This window comes from Ceratotherium simum, chromosome 13 (assembly GCF_057802395.1).
Source record: "Ceratotherium simum simum isolate JZ-2026a chromosome 13, ASM5780239v1, whole genome shotgun sequence".
Taxonomy (NCBI): Eukaryota; Metazoa; Chordata; class Mammalia; order Perissodactyla; family Rhinocerotidae; genus Ceratotherium; species Ceratotherium simum.
This window is the reverse complement of record NC_141912.1, coordinates 5,162,841-5,178,238: the sequence shown is the minus strand read 5'-3', so window position 1 is coordinate 5,178,238 and position 15,398 is coordinate 5,162,841. Positions and strand designations below refer to the sequence as shown.

Below are 15,398 nucleotides of genomic sequence, written 5' to 3'. Positions count from 1 at the left end.
CACAAAATTCTGAACCTTAGAAAAGCCCTTCTCCAAGATTTGTGGGATAGCAAAGCTAGATTTTCTTTCCTAAAAGCCATGTTTGACATTCATTATCTTAAGAAATAAGTATTTTTAAAATTCATTGTTTGAATTCTAAAACATACTTTTGAAAATCAACAATGGTTTTTATAAGAATAAAAAATTTGCTGTACATACCTCTTAAAAATCCATTTCTTATCTATTTTAGTCTAGATTTAATGGGTTAGCATTTTAAAGGACACCAGACAAGAGGATCTCTATTTTGATCACTATATCGGTCAATTATATTTGATCAATATATATTATATATCATTATATAATCCAAAGCAATTCAAAATAACGCATTACCATATAAACCAGCGTTTCAAACTGTTATAGGCTACATACACTATCAATATTTTTCAACTAAAATGTATTCACAAATACACAAGAAAAATATAAAATGTATTTATCTGTTATTATTATGCAATGCACTTTTTAAAAAAATACCTGACATTGCATGAAAAGTCTTGATTGCTTGTGTATTCAGTAACAGAAAAGTGATGTCATTCTAATAATTTCTTATTTTATTGTTATGAAGTTTTTTATAAGCATATGTGAATTACATATTCATTATTTCGACATGACCATTTTTTGGTCTGCTTTGCTCCAAGTGTAAATTATAATTCATTAACTTCTGAGGGCTTTCACTAATAAATTATTTAAAAAATTTTCCATGATCAATTACCTTTGACAAACACTGCTATAGTAAAAAGAGATGTCTCCAAACCAGAGTTCAAACTAAATACTTATAGCTTAAGACATCCCATTTTGAGGTGTGGAAATATTTGGCAGTTTTTGTAGCTTGTTGTTAATTCAGAGAGGTACTATATTTCAGTTGCACTGATTTATTATTATTTCTTTGATGAAAGAAGGCAGCAGGTAGATTCCCCTCCCCACTACAGTAATAATCGTACATTTGGCGTCTTAGTGTTTATTCTAACCTTTTTTCAGTGTTCTAGCCTATTTACGTTTACCCAAAGGTTTATTTCAAGTGGCAAATTTTACTAAAAGTTTAACTGCTTTATTAGGTATAACTCTCAGCATATAGTGTTAAAAAAAATACTACTTCTCTAGAGCAGAGGTTGGCAAACTTAGCGCTAGATAGTAAATATTTTAGATCTTCCCATATGGTCTCTGTTGCATCTACTCAACTCTGCTCTTATGGCAGGAAAGTAGTCATAGGGAATATGTACATGAATGTACATGGCTGTGTTCCAATAAAACTTTATTTACGGACACTGAAATTTGAATTTCATACGATCTTCGTGTGTCACAAAATAGTATTCTTTCAAATTTTTCCAACTGTTTAAAAATGTAAAAACCATTCTTAGTTCTCAGATCCTACAAGAACACGCTTCAGGCTGAATTTGGCCCATGGGCTGTAGTATGCCTACCCTGGTTCCTATAGAGCAACAGTGAAACCATCCCTCCTTAAAGAGTACCACTCCAAAACAAAATGATTGTACTAGCCATGTGCTGGAAAATATGAAAACTAAGGAAAGATAAATGACCAAGGGACAACCAAAGTGTGAAGAAATCAAGTCCTCACCCAAGATGCTCGCCACCCTGCTTACGCATGGCCACCTCATCCTGGTGTCCACAGCCATCAGCAGTGAGTGAAGAAGGCGGACCAGACCCTGTGCCCACAGTCCTGCCCATGCAGGGCACCCACCTGGTTCTGAGCAGCCTTTGCTTGCTGGGCATGCTTCATCTATCAAGTCACCACAACTCGCTGTGGCTCCGGGTGGGGCAGAAAGCCGCCTTTCCATCCCCTATCTTCGGTGCTTGGAGTCCAGCCCTGAGAGTCCAGCTTCTCTGACTCCTAACAGCCCAGAGGAGTCTAGCAGCTATTATGTGCTCTGCCTACACAAAGGGGGTTGGGGGCCAGTGACCTGCTCTTGAGGCTCACAGCCAAGGCCTACCAGATTACTCCGGCATTTCAATTCACCAAGCATCTTATTTTGGCTGGGGACAGAACACTTTTGCCTAGTATGGGAAATCTGGGCTTTTCCAGATCAGAGAGGAGGGGTGGAAGAAAGGAAATCTGGAAATACGTTAACTATTCAAGTTCAAGTGCGCGCACCATTAGCTGAGAAAGATCGCCGGACTGCCAAGGCCTCCTCAACTCCCAGGAGCTGAAATATAAGGCACAGCGTAAAACGGTGTGCAAGCGGCCTTTACTTTTTTAAAGAACATTTGTACACAAAGGCACAAGTAAATAACGTCAAGTTTGGGCAAACATCTCCCAGATCGCAGTTAAGAGAAAAGGACAGCCTGGCCAAGGCCCACGGGGTTTTCTCTGAGAAACAGGCCGCTGTGCGGAGGCCCCCGCGGACGCCCACAGCGCAGTGCCCTCCTTTGGCACCATGTGGCGGGATGCTTCGTCCTTTCCCTGAGACCTGAGGGGTCTCCAGCAAGCCGCAAAGGCTAAAACACGACGTCTACAGTTAGAAACAAATCCCAAGGTCTTACAGCTGTGCTCAGGAGCCAGGAGGCTCTTTCCCGGAAAAAGCTATTGCTCGGAGTCTTGAGGATTTCTTCCCATTCCGACGCGGGGCGAGAATTCCAGAGACTGTCTGGGAAGGCCTACACGACGAGAAAACCGGCTGGGGAGGTTCGGTGCCCAGGCTCACCATGCTTGCGTGCAGGGTCTGTCTGGGTGCAAGGTTACAGTTAAGCGGCTCCCTCCTTTTCTTCCATGCTCCCCTCACTCCAGGTGGACGGCGCTCAGCAAAGCGTCAGGGCAGGTCCCTCGGGCGCGGCCCTGTCTCACGGTCCCTGAAGCGCTCCGGGTCCCCTGGGGGCCCCGCCCCTCACTCACAGCGCGTCCGCGGGGCGCACGTAGCGCAGCGTGTAGTTGGCGCCCGCGTTGTTGTCCCAGTACTCGCCTTGGGCGCAGCGGTAGCAGACAGCGAAGTGGACGGCGACGCCCGGCGCGTCCGCGTCCTCCCCCTCCTTGGGCTGCAGGCCGGGGGGCAGGCACAGCGAGAAGTGGAAGCGCTCGGCGCCCGGCTCCTCCTCGGCATCCCCAGGCCCGGGATCCCCCGACGGCGCCCCTGGCTCCACTGGCTCGGGCTGCAGCTCGGCCGGCACGTCCAGGAAGGAGCGCCACTCGGTGAAGGTGTAGCGGACCGCCACGGTCCGCGGCCCGGGGCAGCCCAGCACCCGGCCGGAGCCTGTCACCTCCGCGCCAGGGAGCGCCGAGCAGTGCACGCGCTCCAAGCACACGCGCTGCCGCCTCAGGCGCTCGGCCGCGGCGCCCGGCTCCGGAAGCTGGAAGACAGGCCGAAGCCGGGGAGGCGGCGCGGAGAGGGGCGCGGCCGCCGCCGCCGCGGCCAGCAGGCCGGGGAGCTGCTCCAGGTCCTCGGCGCGCATGGGGAAGCTGCGAAGGCGGGAGAGCACGGCCGGCGGCACCTGCGGCTCCTCGGCCTCGCTGAAGTGCTTCACGCTGGCCAGGCTCAGCCCCAGCGCGTCCGCAAACTGCACCCGCTTCTTGCACTTGGCACAGCAGCCGCCGGGGCCGTGAGGCACGCCCCCGGCCCTCCGGCCGCCCTCCGCGCCGAGCCCCAGGGCAAGCTGCTGTCGCTGCTGCAGAAGCTTCGCCGCCTGCAAGATCGGGTCGGCGGGTAGGGAAAAGGAACGCGCGCGGCGGCGGCGGCGGCATTCCAGCAGCTCCTCCTGCTCCCGGGGGGCAGCCTCTTCCGTCGGGGACAGAGGCTCAGCGTCGGGGCTCGGGGCCTCGGATATACCGCCGCCGTCCCCGCCACTCTCCATGCAGGGAACCCCCGGGGTAGGCAGCTCCTCAGCTGGCGGGGTGTCTCCACAGGGTGCAGGTCCCTGCGCCTCCAAACTCAGCAGCTGCGCCTCCTGGGGCTCCATCACGCCGTCTGGCCCCAGGACTTGTCCGGGTCGCGAACCCACGGCTCAAGACTCCTCTGGAGACTTAACGCCTCGGGTCGTTGCAAGAGCGCGCAGCACCCGCCCTGGGCTCCAGAGGAGAATGCGCTTCCACTGGGGAGCCTCCGGGTTTTAGCGGAGTGGGAGGAGGATGCGGGCCTGGGGACGGCTTGAGCGAGGCGGTCTCGGGATTGAACCTGCCCGCGGCGGGGGAGGGTCCAGGGGGGAGGCGCGGGCCGCCCTCCCGCTACCTGGCGCGGCCGCGGGAACACCTGGAAGCGAAGCGGCGCCGGATTAGAGCGAGTGGTTGGGGTTCCCAAATGCTCCGGCAGAAAGGGGGAGCCGGCTTTCTGGAAGTCTGGGGCTCCCTTTTCCTTCCCTCCCAGGCCCGCGGGGCTCGCGTCGGTCCCGCCTCCGGAGCTCCAGGGAGAACTCGCGCTCAGCTTTCGTGGACACGGGCTTGAACAGTCCTCCTCCTGCCCGTGAAGTTGGCCCCCAGGTCCTGACGGGTCGGCCCTCGGGGGTCGCAGAGCGGGCTCCTCCCGGCTGTCGCATCGGCCCAGGAAGTCTCTGGGCAGGCGCGCAGTTGAGGACAACTGGCCTGCAGGGCAGCTGGAGGCGGCCGGGCCGCGCGGACGAGAGCGTGGAGCGCCTCCCTCTTTCTCTTCCTTCCTTCCCCGAACTTCAGGGCGCCCCGGGCTCCAGTCCCGCTCGGAAGCCTGACCCCGCGGCGCGGAGTGGGCTTGGGCCGAGTGTGGGGCGGGGACGATGCCAGGACGCGCGGAGGAGTGGACACGGCCGCCAGCCGAGAGCTGCCGGAGGCCATTCGCGCGGGCCCCGGGAGCACGTCCCCGCTCCTCCCCTCGTCCCGCCCGCCGCGGCTCCGAGCTCCGGGCCAGAGGAGAGGGGGCCCCGCGGAAGAGGCCCCCGCGCCGCGCGCACTGCCTCCCACCGCGGCCGGACACGGCGCCACAGCCCCTAACGCGCTCTCCTCGCCTCCCGGAGAGGGGCCCGGCTCGCGCTGGGACTGCAGGGTCGCCGCCCTGCTGACCCGAGGCCGCGAGTCCCTCCCGGGTCTTCGTGGGAATGCGGAACCTGGGGATTGGGGGGGGACTTCCAGAAGTGTGTTTTGTTGTTGTTTCGTTTTGTTTTTAAGGCTAACTTTACTTTGAGCCAAGTTAGTGATTCTCAAAACTTCAGCGCGCATCGGCGTCACCTGGAGAGGTTGTGGAAACATTGCTGAGCTCCACCCTGGAGTTTCTGAGTCGTTAGGTCTGGGATGGGCCCTAAAGTATTCTGATAGGGGCATTCTGATGCTGGGCTCTAGGGACCGCATTTGAGGACTACTGATAAACCTATGTGCACATGTGTACAGTTACGTGTATACAAAGTTGTGGATTCTAGAAACATATCTACTGTTTCATAAAAAATAAAAAGCAAAGCCAGCCTACCAGGTCATTGAACTGAGGCATAACAACGAAAATGCCTTATGGTCTGGCAGAATTGAAAGGGGCCAGTGCTTTAGGCGTTTAGGTGTGGGGACAGGTAAAAGAGGTGGTGAGTGGGGGGTAAGGGTCCTGTTCATTAACAGGACCAATATCGATTGAGCGCGCAACAATCAACAGTGTGGAGGGCTCCCCTTGCATGGTCTGCTTCTCAGAACAGCTCTGTGAAGTAGGAGTCATCTATGCTCCTCTACACATGGGACATAAAGGTGTAGAAGACTTTCCATTGCCCAGGCCTCACAGCTAGGTTGTGGCAGGATTTGAACCCAGGCAATTTAGAGGGAAGTTTTCTCCACTAGCTACTAAACTAGGGCTGGAGTGGTGCTCACGAGGAAGGGGCTCTGCCATCTGCTTGCTGGGATCCTGCGGGTCCTCTCATGCCCGGTTTGGAACGCTGTGAGTGCATCTCAACTTGGGGGCTTACCGGAGGCACCATATACACCTGGCCTGTCTCCCTGAAACAAATCCAAGATTGGGGAAGAAGATATTGTTTTTACATTTAAGTGAACATTGATATATTTTTTGAGTTAAATACAAAATTTGTAAACTATTTTAAAGATAAACTAGGTCTTCAAAAAGATTTTGAGGTTGTGGTGACCCTTGGGGCTACAGCCCTCATCAGGGCAGGTGCCACCTGCAGGGGGGGGACCGGAGGGAGGTGAGGCGCCTAGGGAACGGAACCTAAGGAGGCATCACTCTCAGGGTTATGCGTGCCATGGTCCCAGCCCTGTCCCACTCTCCTCTCTTTGGTGGAAACGTTAGTGGTCCCCACCTTCGTGAAGCTCTCAACATAGTGGAGGAGACCGACATTAACCACAAAGTCACACACGCAAATGCAGAGTCAGGCCACTTGGGCAGATGCTAAGAAGGTGGGATCCAACCTGGCCGGGGAGGCCTGGAAGGCCTCCATGCGGAAGGCGAGTGGTAGTTAACCGACAGGGCTGCAGGGAGGAACATTTCAGCCCATACGAAGGCCCTGTGGGGAGGGAATGTGGCAGAGTGGGACTGAAAGAAGGCCTGTGTGGCCCAAGGGCAGAGAGCAGGAGGCGATGGCAGAGCTGAGGATGGAGGGTAGGGAGGAGCCAGCCATTCAGGGCTGTGAGCAATGAGAATGAAGGATTTTGAATCCCAGATGTGACTAACAAATTCGAGTTTGGAAAGATCATTCTGGATGCAGGATGAAGGGCAGATTGTGGAGGATAGAGGAACTGTGGGTGAGCCTGTTAGGAGAGGAGGGTAGTCTTTCAAGTGAAGGGCGATCATACCTAGGTTGAGAGTAGTGGAGATGGTGGTGGGGTGGACAGATCTGAGAGGTGTTTAGGAGCAAAAACCAACATGACGAGCTTATGGATCCATATGGGGGTCATTGGGGGGAGGAGGTGCCTTTTAGGATTTAGACATGAGCGGTTCCATAGAGGCAGGAGCAGTCCCTGGGGTGGCGACCACCAGAAGAGGCGTAGAGGGGCCGGCCCCGTGGCTTAGAGGTTAAGTGCGCACGCTCTGCTGCTGGCGGCCGGGGTTCGGATCCTGGGTGGGCACCGATGCACCGCTTCTCCGGCCATGCTGAGGCTGCGTCCCACATACAGCAACTAGAAGGACGTGCAGCTATGACATACAACTATCTACTGGGGCTTTGGGGGAAAAATAAATAAATAAATAAAATTAAAAAAAAAAAAAAAGAGGAGTAGAGGGAGGGCAAGATGGTGAATTCCATTTTGGGCAGGTTGAGGATGGTGGGTTTTTGGCTTCTTCTGACACCCTGCACCACCTGGGTGTCCAGCAATTCAAACCTGACTCTACCCACCTGGAGTTAGTATCAGATCCCACCAGTTAAAGGGCTCACTCCCACAAGACTGGCCCCAATTCAGGTGCCAGTTGCAAATGGTGTGCCCAGGCCACCACACTTTGGTCCAGCCAACTTTGGGGGTTCCCACAATCCCCCCACGGGTTTGATAATCCACCAGAATGGCTCACACAACACAGGTGAAGGTGATCAGAGTATGCTATCCCAAAATATGCCACTTTGCATAAGGATTATTTTGACCAGAAGAAAATTAAGAAACAGCAGACTCAAGAGGAACTCTCTGTCCTCCCACCTTTTGCCTAAAAAGCAGGGCGTAAATTTCCCTTTGTAAAGGTAATGTAAATTTCCATTTGTAAATTTGTCTCCTTCTCTTTACCACAGATGACTATCATCACTGGAGATGACACCAACTTGAGTCTGCATAACCTTACTAAACCTAGTAACCTACATAAACCTTACTAAATAACCCTTATCATCCATTAGTTTCTTCCATATATTTACCTCCCCACAACTACTGCTGCTAGAAGCTCAAACCCCTTTTCCTTTGTCTTGTCGCTTTCCCAAAATTTATCACCCTTTGTCAAAATGATATATAAGCTCCCAGGCCTAACAGCTTTTGTGGTTTTCACTTCTTTCTTGTGAAGCTCCCATGTGCATATGAAATAAACCTTTTCTCCTGTTAATCTGTCTTTGTCGGTTTAACTTGCAGGTCCTAGTCACTGAACCTAGAGGAACAGTTTTTCCTCCCCGACGCAAGAAAACACTTTACTTCTGTTTACCAGATTGTTATACAGTATACAACTCAGAAACAGTCAAATGGAAGAGATGCATGGGGCAAGGTGTGAGAGGAGGAGCGCAGAGCTTCCATGCCCTCTCTGGATGCACCAGCCTCCCAGCACATCAATGCGTTCAACAACCTGGAAGCTCTCCCAAGCTTGTTCAAGAGTTTCTGTAGAGCTCAATCTCCAGCCCCCTCCCACTGCCTGGAGGTTGGTGGGTGGGGCTGAAAGCTCTCCAATCACTTGGTCTTTCTGGTGACCAGCCCATCCTGAGGCTATCTAGGGGTACTATCCTGTCACCTCATTAGCATAAATAGGTGTGATCAAAAGGGGCTCATAACCAAAGACACTCCTGTCACTCAGGAAACTCCAAGGGTTTCAGGAGCTCTGCCAGGACTGGGGACAAAGACCAAACCCGTATTTTCGCTACACCACAGTAGGATACACAGGGCTAGAGCTCGGAGGCGGAGAAGCGCCCAGGACTGAGCTTCCAGCAACTCTGACATTTGAAGGCCAGGAGGAGAGGGTGAGCCTGTAAGGGGACAGAGAATGAGCAGCCAGAAGTGTTGGAGGAAACAGGGGAGAGCTGTTCTTCAGAAGGCAAGGGCTGACTTCAGAAGCAGGAGAGATGAGTGCTGCCCTTGGGGCCCATGGGGACTTTGGGACCCTCTCCCTCGCTCCTGAAAGGTGGGGACACGATGGTGATCTCTGCCCCCCCCCCCACACACCTCTGCTCTGGCACATCAGGTGGTGCAAACGACTTCTCTCCCAGGCTCACTGTCCTTCGAGTTTCTACCTGAGACAGGGCCCAGGTCTTCTCTTCTCCGGGATCTGGATTCCTAAAGTTAATCGTTAAATGATGCAGCATGCAAGATAACTTTTTGAAATTTAGCCCACATAGTCCACCCCACTGAAATGTGTTTAGTCCTATCAAATATCATGTACCTCAGCTGCTAAAATATTTACTCCAGGCATTCAGAGGCTCCTAGCTTTACCATCAGCTCTGGTTACCTATTGCTACATAACAAACTGCCCCAGATGTAGTTGCTTATCAAAAAAACAACAGCATTTCTTTTGTGCATGAATCTGCAAGATGGGCAGGGCCCCCTTGGGGACAACTTGTCTCTTCTCCATCTGCGGCAGCTTGAAGGCTGTGCCTGGGATCATCAGATCCCCGGGTCTGGTGCCTGGGCTGGGGAGACCCCAACAGCTGGGGCTGGAACCACTGGTGCCCTTCAGGCGTCTCTCTGTTTGATCTCTAGCGGGGTGGCTTCCGGGCAGCCAAACTTGTCACCTGTTTTCTCTGGGAGAGAGAGAGACAGAAGCTGTATCCCTTTTTATGGCCTAATCTCAAACGTCTCAGTGTCTTCTGCTACATTTTGTTCCTTAGAAATGAGTCGCTAAGGCCAACATATTCAAAGGGAGAGGAATTAGATTCTACCTTTTGATAGAAGAGTGTCCAAGAAATTGCAGGTGTGTTTTAAAACCGCTATCCTATGATAGAACAGGACAAATTAGAAAGGGCCCAAGAGAGCGCAGCTAGTTTAAAGCTTGAATTTTTCAGATGTGCAAGCTGAGGCTCAGAGAGGAAAACGGAGTAACTCAAACTTTTCACTCAAGGCAAGAATTGAGCTGGAATAAAAACATTCTCCTGATTCTTGGTCTTTGAGACTGTGCCTCAGAATTAAGATCTTTTTTCCTAAAGATAATATCATTCCTCGATTACCATTGGTTTTCTTTTTTGAAGGTGAAACTGATCAGTAAATAAGCTGATATTATTTACATAACATGAAACTATGAAGGGGATCACAACATAGCACCCCAAAATATTTGTGCTACTTTGTCATTGTCTTGGTCCCTTTGGGCTGCTATATTGAAAAAACATAGCCTGGGTGGCGTATAAACAACAAACATTTATTTCTCACAGTTCCAGAAGCTGAGAAATCCACAATCAGGGCTCCCACAGATTTGGCGTCTGGTGAGAGCCCTCTTCCTAGACGGCTGCCTTTTCATTGTTCCTCAGATGGTGGAAAGGGCAAGGGAGCTCACTGGGGTCTCTCTTATAAAGGCATCGATCCCATTCATGAGGCTCCATCCCTATGACCTAACCGCCCCCCAGCCCCGACTCCTAACACCATCACACTGGGGCTAGGTCTCCACAGGTGAATTTTGAGAAGACACACACACTTAGACCATAGCAGGCACATTGATTATTTTGAGCTGAAGGCAACTGAGAAACAGCAGAGGCAGGAGGGGCTCTCTGCGTTCCTCCTTTCTACTTACAAGTGGGGCATAAATTTCCTGTGAGAAATGTGCCCTCCCTTATAACTTATCTCCTGGGACAGGGAGTTGACGCTGAGATGAGTCAGCACAAACAAACCTACTGAAACAACCCTTATCTTCCGTTAGTTTCCCCCATATATTTCCTAGTCACTTTCCCACAGTTTACCAACCTTAGCCGAAACCACTTTTTCCTTTGTCTTGTCACAGCCCATAATTTATCATTCTTTGTTAAAATGGTGTATCAGCTCTGAGGCCTATCTGTTTCTTTGGGTCTTCGTTTCTTATGTATGAAGGCCACCATGTACACTTAAAAATGTTAACATGAAATAAAATTTGACACAGAACCTAAGAAAATAGAGGAAAACCCTTTCCTTCAGGACACCATATAGTTGTCCCCCCTTCTCCACAGTTTCGAGTTCCATGGTTTCAGTTACCCGTGGCCAACCACGGTCCAAAAATAGTAAATGGAAAATTCCAGAAACAAACAATTCATAAGTTTTAAATTGTGTGCCATTCTGAGTAGCGTGATGAGATCTCACACCGTCAGGCTCTGTCCCACCCTGGATGTGAATCATTGTCCAGCATATCAACACAGTACACGCTGCCCGCCCATCAGTCACTTAATAGTCATCTCTGTTGTCAGATCAACTGTCTCAGCATCCCCATGCTTGTGTTCAAAGAACCCTTATTTTACTTAATAACAGCCCCAAAGTGCAAGAGTAGTGATGCTGGCAATTCGGATATGCCAAAGAGAAGCAGTAAGGTGCTTCCGTTAAGTGAAAAGGTGAAAGTTCTCGACTTAATAAGGAAAGGAAAAAAATCATATGCTGAGGTTGCTAAGATCTACGGTAACTTTTATTACTGTATGTTGTTATAATTGTTCTATTTTATTATTAGTTATTGTTGTTAATCTCTTACTGTGCCTAATTTATAAGTCAAACTTTATCTTAGGTATGTATGTATAGGAAAAAACAGACTACATAAGGGTTCAATACTATCCATTGTTTCAGGTATCCACTGGGGGTCGTGGAACATATTCCCTGTGGATAAGGGGGAACTACTGTATATAATATGTTAAAGTATTCCAAAATACTTAAGGAAGCTTGTCTTAGAAAATGTATTTTTAGGGGCCACCCCAGTGGTGCAGTGGTTAAGTGCGTGCGCTCCGCTTCGGGGGCCAGGGGTTCACAGGTTCGGATCCCGGGCATGCACCAACGTGCCGCTTGTCAGGCCCTGCTGTGGTGGTGTCCCATATAAAGTAGAGGAATGGGCACAGATGTTAGCTCAGGGCGGATCTTCCTCAGCAAAAAGAGGAGGATTGGCATTGGATGTTAGCTCAGGGCTGATCTTCCTCACAAAAAAAAAAAAAGAAAAGAAAAGAAAGAAAGAAAATGTATTTTTAAATTTTTAAGGGAAAATTTCTTAAGATAAATATTTTTTTTCCTTATTACAAAAGCGATATTTATTCTCTATGGAAAAATTAGAAAATACAGATAAAATAGGAAACAGAAAGTGTAAACATTCATAATCTCATCACCCAGCAATAATCCTGTGAGTTAACATCTCAGTGTTGATTTTTTTCTATTTGCCCCATTTTCCCTCCTGCAAACCCATAGCATTTATTGCCTGTTTCTCTGGAGTGTTCTTACCATTTACTGCTCTGGTGGGTTCTGACTTGTTTCCAAATCTTATCTCCAATTGGTATATCTCTGCTTGGAGAACAGGGATTGTGTCTAACTGGTCTTTGTAACTTCCCTGGAGTGTGGGATAGGCTTGGTCTGAACTAAAGGCCTGTGAGACAGAATACCCGAGTTTGAACCCAGCACCACCATTTCTGGAAATTACCTGACCTCTCTGAACTGTGGATTCCTCATTTGTAAAATGGGATCATGTTAGTGCCTACTTAAAGAGGAAACCCTTACAAATTCCTTTGCACAGAGTCCAGCATGTATAATGCACAATAATTGTTTGCTATGATTACCTGTTAGCATAGTGCTTTCATTCATCAATTCAATATATATTTACAGCATGCCTATTATGTGCCATACACTCTTCTAGGTGCTGGGGACACAGCAGTCAACAAAACACACAAATTCCTGCCTTCAGGGAGCTCACATTCTAGTGTCTGAGTGGGAGACAGTCTACAAATAAATACATCAAACATACAGCATCCCTAACAATGACGTGTGCTGTGGGAAATACACAGCTTTGCACACAGTAGGTACTCATTGGATGTGTGGATTGAGTCGTTTTCTTTTCCCCAGCCTCTCATCCCTCACTTTCTCTCTGTCCCAGATCTCCTTTCCAATGCGATTAAATAATGTATTCAGGGCCTAAACTCTCAAGATGGGCAGTGTAGACCTCATGCAAAGGATCCCAAGTGTGTGATTGGAAAGGGCTGCAGTGTGGAAGGACGGAGCCCAGAGGTCATGGGACGTTTGTACCTATGACATGGGGAGACACCCACAGGTGTTTTGACGTGCGTTCTCCTCTGGATGATCACACTGTTGTACTCTTCAGTTTGTCTGCTGGTGATCAACGGGTGCTGCTCTGTGAAGTCAGGACAGTAAACAGCAGCTCTCAGTGCTGTGCGGGGTGAGGGGCCAGGGAGGCGCTGGCTGGAGGGCGTGTATGACCCTTGTGTCTCCGGGCGGTGTCTCCCGCCCTAGAAGTTTCTGGCAGGAAATTTTCACGGTGTTTACCTTTTCTCTGCTCTCTCCAAACACTGTTGACGTAGCATTTCAGAATGGACTAGAGCCTGAACCTCGACCTCCTGTAGTGTATGGGGAGTAGACGACGCTATTGCGAGGCAAACATCTGTTCGTAAACAAATGGAAGACCAAAGGCCGGGGTGAATGCGTATAAGCCCAAGCCCAAAAGAGGTCTGAGTGTGGGGGACTGGGGAATTCCTTTCAAGGGAAAAATAAAACTCAGAGCATATCCAACACTGTGATAAATGTAGGGTTCTTGTGAGATTTTAAATATGTGACAGTTAATTTATTCTTGCAGTATTCCCATATCCAAGCATTAACATAGTTCATACAAATTTTAAACCTTCATACTATATATTAATATTTGGTGATTTTATCATTCCATTATTATGATGGTTAAAATTCCTCAACACAAATCATTTGCTACAAAATGGCACTGGATTTGTTTTAATACTGCTTACTTTGTGTGTATTGGTAAAGCTCAACTTGATTAAAATTTGTAATTTTTCCTTTTTCTGAATATAAAATTTTCCAGAAGACCCACAAATCTATGAATTGCTCTATATGGTAGTCAGCCTCCAAAATAGTCCCCAGTGATCCTTGCCTCCTGGTATTCACCCCCCTCCGATGACCTGTGTAACCAACAGGAGATTGTGGAAATGACTATGTGTGACTTCCAAGGTGAGGTCATAAAAGACACCTAGGATTCCCCTTGCTTTCTCCTGAATCACTTGCTGTGGAGAAGCCAGCCGCCATGTTGTGAGAGCACTCAAGCAGCCCTGTGGAGCAACTAGCATCCATTTGCCAGGCATGTGGGTTAGCCTCCTTGGAAGCGGAGCTAAGCCTTCAGATGACTGTTGCCCTGGCCAACATCTTCACTGCAAGCTCATGAGAAACTGAGTCAGAACCACCCAATGAAACCACTCCCAAATTCCTAGCACTCAGAAACTGTAAAATAGTTAATATTTACTGCTGTTTTATGCTACTAAATTTGAAGTAATTTTGGTACACAGCAGTGTACATAGATGTCTATAAATGTGTAAGAAATATCTAGAAACGCACTTGGGAACTCTGGTAAACTTAGAAGAGGTGGAGTAGTGACAAGGAAATTAATATTTATCTATATTGCTTTAATTTTTCTCCAGAGGAATATATGTCTGTTTCAGTTATATAATTAAAAATAAATTTAAAGCCAAAACTTTAAAGCAACCAAGATGTCCTCCTGTAGGTGAATGGACAGAAAAACTGTGGCATTTCCATGCAATGGGATATTATTCAGTGATTAAAAAAAAAAAAGAGCTTGTATCAAGCCATGAAAAATCATGGAGGAATCTTAAATGCATATTGCTACGTAAAAGAAGCCAATTTGAAAAGGCTGCCTACTGTATGATTCCAATTACAAGACATTTTGGAAAAGACAAAACTATGGAGACAGTGAAAAGATCAGTGGTTGCCAGAGATTGGGGGAAAGGGATGAATAGGCAGAGCACAGAGAATTTTTAGGATAGTGAAAATACTCTGTATGATATTATGGTTCTAATGGTGGCTATATGACGTTATATACTTGTCAAAGCTCATGGAAGGTACACCACAAACAGTGATCCCTAATGCAAACTATGGCCTTTAGCTAATAATAATGTATCAATATTGGTCTGTCAGTTGTAACAAATGTGCCACATTAATGCAAGATATTAATAATAAATCGGGAAACTGTGGGTGGGGGAGGGTAGTGGATATATGGGAACTCTAATTTCCACTCAATTTTTCTGTAGACCTAAACCTATTCTAAAAAAATAAGGTCTATTAATTATTTTTAAAATAAAATAAATTTAAAAAGATGAATAAAGACAAATATACAAATAGAAATGGCACATCTAATTTGCCAGGGAACCAAATCAGGGCCAGCTGAAATAGCAACTTCTCCGAGCGAGGTGGGAAGATTGATTCATTTGTCACCCTTATTTCTACCAATGTTTTTTCCCAGCCAGCAGACAGGATAAATGTTCCAAAATCTTGACTTTGTTCGTTTTTTTGTGAGGAAGATCAGCCCTGAGCTAACATCCATGCTAATCCTCCTCTTTTTGCTGAGGAAGACTGGCTCTGAGCTAACATCTATTGCCAATCCTCCTCCTTTTTTTCCCCAAAGCCCCAGTAGATAGTTGCATGTCATAGTTGCACATTCTTCTAGTTGCCGTATGTGGGATGCCGCCTCAGCATGGCCCGAGAAGCGGTGTGTCGGTGCGCGCCCGGGATCCGAACCCAGGCCGCCAGTAGTGGAGCGCGCGCACTTAACCGCTAAGCCACCAGGCCGGCCCCCAAAATCTTGACTTTGGAATGGAGAATATTCTAAATCCTG

The 15,398-nt window shown here is 48.5% G+C and overlaps 1 protein-coding gene across 1 annotated transcript; it reads right to left on the bottom strand.

The window, feature by feature from the left end:
- Positions 1-444: 444 nt before the first annotated feature.
- Positions 445-4,776, bottom strand: PPP1R3G (protein phosphatase 1 regulatory subunit 3G). Its single transcript, XM_087437953.1, has one exon. It carries the CDS (start codon positions 3,940-3,942, stop codon positions 2,881-2,883), a length of 1,062 nt encoding a protein of 353 aa, XP_087294079.1. The 5' UTR covers positions 3,943-4,776; the 3' UTR covers positions 445-2,880.
- Positions 4,777-15,398: the final 10,622 nt, after the last annotated feature.